Source organism: Protopterus annectens, chromosome 8.part1, assembly GCF_019279795.1.
Source record: "Protopterus annectens isolate FY-2018-M chromosome 8.part1, PAN1.0, whole genome shotgun sequence".
Lineage (NCBI taxonomy): Eukaryota > Metazoa > Chordata > Ceratodontiformes > Protopteridae > Protopterus > Protopterus annectens.
The window spans coordinates 174,289,910-174,295,909 of NC_056742.1; the positions used below are offsets into that span (position 1 = coordinate 174,289,910).

Sequence of the window (6,000 nt, forward strand, 5' to 3'; positions counted from 1 at the left end):
TTGTGATCAGTTCTCTACCTTGGTCAACCAATTTTAAATAAAATAAAATAAAATAAAAAAGGTGTATATTGCACATAAAAGAGTTAAAGTGGCAGATTCAAAGGACTGATTGCGTTGTGACAGATCTGAATGATACCCTTACTTGTAAATGTATATTTAAGGCAAAAATCACTTAAGCATTGAATTTTGCTATATCATACTGTTATGTGATTTATTATACTGTATTATTTAAGAAATGTTTTCCCTTTGAGTTTCCCTCTATGACTGCTGACCATTAAACCAGCATTTACTGGACTTGAGCCTATTCATTACCTAGGGTGAAATTTTCCCCTCAGATACTCTAGGGTGACAGTCATCTGGAGAGGCCACTTTTGTAATCATCCTAGCATTCATTGGAAATTTGGTGTTCTTTGTGGTATCCTGTTAGTAAGAGCATCTTTTACTGGCCCAACCACTCACCTTGTGTGGTGATGTGGCCATCTATGTCACTGCAGGGACACCTTTCTCAGTTCACACATGGTCCTTTGCAGAAGGGATACTGTCACGGGCTTGTGTAGTCATGTCCATGTTGCCAGAATAACAAATAATAGTTATAGTATGACATAAATCAATCAATCAATCAATCAATCAATCAATCAATAAATAAAGTAAAATGCATTTAAAATCACTGGGAAAAAAAATGCATTATCCCTTAAAATATTACCATTTTGTTGGCTACGTTCTTAGCAATTACATTTAACTTCCACTCATTTAAATGGAAGAGATGGATGTGAAAGTGAACTGTTCTGTAAGTAAATGATTGTTTCCTCAGGCACCCAGTGTAGCATTCATAGCATCATTTATCAGGGACAACATGTGACTTTATTAGCAGAAGGCCCATATGACATAGGAACCAAAATCAGGAAAACGAGTATCAAATGTAATATTTAGAAAAGGCTTCACTTTACATAATCCTACATTTAAAACTTATGTTTGTGTCCATTTACACCTCACTGTTGATCTTGGCTTTTAATCTTGCAGAGTACGTTACTAGCCGTGTAGTATTTCATATGCGTGCCAAGGGGGAAAATGAATGCATTGTATGTCAGCAAATATAGCAGATTAAACTGACAGCTTATAGCAGTTCAGTTAAATTTCATTATTCATTTTCTTTATCTGTATACTTAAGCAAGTTTTGTATCATGACTAATAAATGAGTATGACTATGTAATAAAATAAATATGTGCTGAGCGACTCCTTCGGTGGGCATCTAGTATATGTTACACAGCAGCGTAAGCGTTCCACCCGAGAGCGCGTTCCTGTTAAAAAATAAATCAAAAAAAACCCAACCACAGGCATACCTAGTTGCTGTGTTTATTAGCTACTACCCGGTTCAGTTACAATAGCTAATGTTCATTGTTCAAAGTGTTCAGACAAAATTACAAACACCAAATTCAGGTTTCCAAAATACGAACGTTGAAAGCGTTCAGCTAACTTCAGCTAACATGTCAGTAATTGAGTTTTAAAAACAATAAGCTCAACAATTTAAAATTTCCGTTCTTTATTCTTTCTTTATTCTAAAGTATATTATCAAAGGCAAAGGGCTTTCTCCAACCCTCGAAAACTAATTACAAAACAACATACTTTTAAAAGGCACAGCCTCTAGGTCTAATAACTTAATTCTAAATACCCCATCATAAAAATCAACTTAAATCATATTACATTATTTATTATCTATAACCCTTTATAATTTTTATCAATTTTAACAAAAAAAAACATTTAAAAAAAAACATGAGCCTAGAAACAAACCAGTCTCAGTTAATTCCAATAATACTTAAAACTCTATATTTAAAAACTAAAGTGCATCAGTGTATTAATTTTTTCATATGGAGAGTTCTTATATTTCTTCATATTAAATAATAAAAAAAATAATAAAAATTCATGAGGGCTTTTTTAATAATATTCCTGTCTAGAACAGACAGACATCACAATTTAGTCTTTGTTTGTTGCTCTCTCTCATCTCATCATGATTAAATAAATCACGCTTTCTGTCCTACAATCATTGCCGTCTTTAAATTATATATTATCCTAGTAGGTGATTTAAACTTTGTATCAGTGTTTTTATGAAAACACATTTTACAGTAGTTACAGGGAATTGTGTTTTGTGTGTGTGTGCTATTATATGGGTGTTATAATTTTATGACACATCTTTTTTTATTTGGCTTATTTCTATAACAAAATTTGGTATATCCCTACCAAATACCAATCTTTTTCTCTCTTTTTCTCTAACCAAAAAATGCTAAATGTTTTATGATAAATATCTTTCAATTTATGATTTTAGCAACTATGTTCTCCTCTATAGTCTATCCATAAATAAACTTCTGTTTCTGCCTGCTTCTTCTTCTTCAAAAATGATAGTAGGATTTTAGCCGACGCCTCATGATCTCCCTTTAATGATGTTATCAAGAATCAAATGTCATATAAGAATTATAACAATCTACAATACACACAGTAAACACAATCCTGTAATAACTGTAAACACAATTTGTTTTCAAACACTGCATACAACACAGTTTAAATCATCACGGGATAGAATAGAATATAAATTTAGAACGCATTGTAGGACAGACAGAAAAAATATATATAGCCCAATGTGTGTGTTCTGATGTATATAGATAGGAAAAAGACAACCACAAGAGAGAACGATAAGAGAACATATGTATGTAAGAATTTTTGTTATGCAAGTGATAACTAAGACCATTAGAGGAGGGATATTGAGAACTATACACTGAACAACAAAGCTAAATGGATCTCATAATGTAGGTCAGATCATAGAGTTTTAAGTTATTGGAATTAACTGAGACTGGTTTGTGCTAAGTAAGACAGAGTATTAAAATGATTAAAATGAATAAAGGGCATTAGATTATATAATGTCGAAAGTTTTTATTCAACAAACTGGATGTACTGACAAGTTAGCTGAAAGTCGAAAAACAACGCTTCATGTCTTTGATTTTTTGAACCCTGTGTTGGTGTTTTTTCTTTTTGAATCTAGTATATGTTGCTTGGTGAACTGCAAAAAGCAAAGAGCTGTTCACCAGAATACAGAATGAATATGACTTCAGTAATTTTGGGATTGCCTTCTTTAGTTTTACACCTACATGCCCTTTCATACTGCACATGATTACATTTCATGATTCCTGTCGTGGCTGGCCATAAGCTCTGGATCATATATCTTCATTTAATGTAATGGTTCTTACTCACTTATATATGGTATGTACATACATGTGAAAAGTAAAGTAAAACAGCTGAGACCACATCATGGTCAGTGTATTAAACAACAAACAAAATATTTACCTGTTTGCAATGCCTGCATTTCTTTAAGTGAATTCACTTCTTTCCACAGTTTTTCAATTTGGGTCTTCAAGTCATCATCATCTCCTGAAAAAAGAAAACTCAAAATGGCTATAAGTGAACAAGATGTTTGGAGCCCTGCACATGAAGTGAAGGAAGCACACATGTTAAACAGAAACACTTGCTTTCAGTAAAAAGAACATAATTAAACTTTTATTACATGTATTGTGAACCAGTGCATTTGAAGTAATATTTCTTGGGATAATTCTCAGGCATAAGTAATAATATCTGTGACTTACTAACCTCTACAAAGAGCCCAGTGTTTAACAATGGATTACCTAAATTAAACTCTGGTCATGACATTAGCTATGTTTCTTTTTCTATGCCTAAATCTTTTGCAAAGAGCTGTTATACATGGCTAAGTCAGTACAGAATAATACATGCTTTCTAAAGAAAGTATTTATTTTTCTGTATTTGCCTACAGTGTACACTATTGATTGATGCAGTAGCATATTATCTACTATCATTTAGTGCTGCCTAATCATCAGTGTTAAGTCTGATAATAGTACACAGAACAGATTGATATCACCTCCTCAGCCAGCAACTCACAATACAGTTAAAATACTGTCTTTGTTCATAAAGCAAGCAGAGATGTAAGCAGCTACAGCCAAAGAGAATCTAAAAAGGTGGTGCTGGCTGCTGTATAATTATCAATAAATAACATTTATTATCTGTATGTCTGCCTGTCTGTGTGTCTGTCTAGCTTCCTACTGGGCAGAGTCCTGTGTCAGTTGGGACCTGGGAAGACAAGCTTCAGACAAACAACATAAACCATTAGCAGGATACAGTGATGGAAACAAAGTTTAGCATAGTCAAATATATACTCCAAAAATGCTTAGCAGAGTATAATTAACATGAGATTAGTATAGGTTGGATAAGGTCGTAGTTTTCAAATTAAATGCACTGCAATGCATGATCACATATTAGTGACTGCACAGTAAATGCCAGTTGAAAATGCTGTAAAATATTTCCTTAATCATGCATTCAAGTCATTCTAGTTGAAGCCGGTATGAAAACACAGTATGTAAGTTTCAGTGTGTGTGTGTGTGTGTGTGTGTGTGTGTGTGTGTGTGTGTGTGTGTGTGTGTGTGTGTGTTTGTGTGTGTGTGTGCGTATGTGTGCGTGTGTGCGTGTGTGTGTGTGTGTGTGTGTGTGTGTGTGTGTGTGTGTGTGTGTTGCAATAAACAATGCAACTTTAAGGCTAATACAGCTGCTTAAACAACAGAGAACAGTTAAAAGTACATGCTATATAAAATATCAATCATCTCAAAATGGAATTCTATGTTAGCTTAAGTAATCAATGGCAACATATTACGTTTGCTGTTACTTGAAGGCACTTAGTTCCCTATGTGGAATTACAGATCATTAAATTATACTGCTTTTGTCCATTTAAGGGTAGTTTAATAGTACTGTAGCACAGATAAACATTTAGTAAATATTGACGTTTGTGTACCATAAGATATGAACAGACTCTATTTATGTCTAAACAGATATTTTCTTGTGACAGGTTTGTCTTTTATCCTAACTCTGGATTTCTAGGCTTAAAATAACAATTTTATTTTGCCAACAAAACTCACATTAAGGGAGAATTTATTTGAAAGAGAGTTCACAATTTACCTCTGACATGTTTCACTTTGTTTCGGTCAGGTTTTGATCTTGCTGACTGCCCTTCAGTTTCGTCCAGTAATAATACTAGTAACGCAAAGACAAAAATGATCACCCGGTTTAATGCCATGTTGTTTGCCGATAGTCCTTATGGATATCTGAGGGCACTGAGTAGTGTAGCATAAAAGCTCTGTCTGCAGTCATACCTAAACAGCGGTAACAGGGGGCAGTTTTATAGATAGACTCTTATTGGCTGTCTGGCCACCTAAGTTACCAAGTGAGTTAAATGCCTCATCTGTCTGAAGCACAGTCTATCTTCTGTTTCCATCCACAGCATAACACTTCCATTCATATTAATTTCCCATTTCCATTTTCACAGGCATGCCTTCAAGTCTATGTTTAAAAATATATTGGTATTTATCTCCTAAGATTTATAGCAGCTTGAACATGCAAAACAATTTGTAATCACACTGTCCCTAACAGCAATATAAAATATATAATGTAAAGCAAATACATAATACATAAATAAATAAACTGAACAACTTGCTTTCATCTAGTTCATTCTAAGGCATGCTTTCACTCCTTATTGTGATTTTTATTCAGAAAAATGTGAAAATCAGGGAACTGGCTGAAATGCATCAGTAAGCTGTTTGGACTTCCAGAAAGCAGGTTTTGGAGGGGAGGGGAAATTAAGCATTTTACTTAGAAATGTCAGGATTTAGGATCATTCCTAGTGTTTTGGGAAATAACAACATAATAGCCTTTGCATTTCTCTTTCTGCTTGTAAAATGTGATTGTGGAAGAGATGAATGCAAAATCAAGTACCATAAAGTACAAGTTCTGATTTCATTGTATTCTAAAAGTGAACATGGGCACAGAAACTTACGTTAGTAACTCCAGTTGTATTTCCTAGCATGACATGCTGTTTTTCTTGTCATGTCAAACAGCTGTAGAATTCAAGTTTTACAACAGTGTCTAGAAACTTCATGCTTAAAGTTAGCAGAC

General features: G+C 33.8%; 1 protein-coding gene across 1 annotated transcript in view; it reads right to left on the bottom strand.

Annotated features, from left to right (window-relative positions):
* CLEC3A (C-type lectin domain family 3 member A) overlaps nucleotides 1-5,185 on the bottom strand; it is a 52,818-nt gene extending 47,633 nt beyond the window's left edge. The window contains exons 1-2 of the mRNA XM_044081808.1: nucleotides 5,008-5,185; nucleotides 3,334-3,417 (exon numbers count right to left, since the gene is read on the bottom strand). Of these exons, the coding sequence (XP_043937743.1) occupies nucleotides 3,334-3,417; nucleotides 5,008-5,125 (202 nt within the window). The 5' untranslated portion in view covers nucleotides 5,126-5,185. The remainder of the gene's footprint in view (nucleotides 1-3,333; nucleotides 3,418-5,007) is intronic.
* Nucleotides 5,186-6,000: the final 815 nt, after the last annotated feature.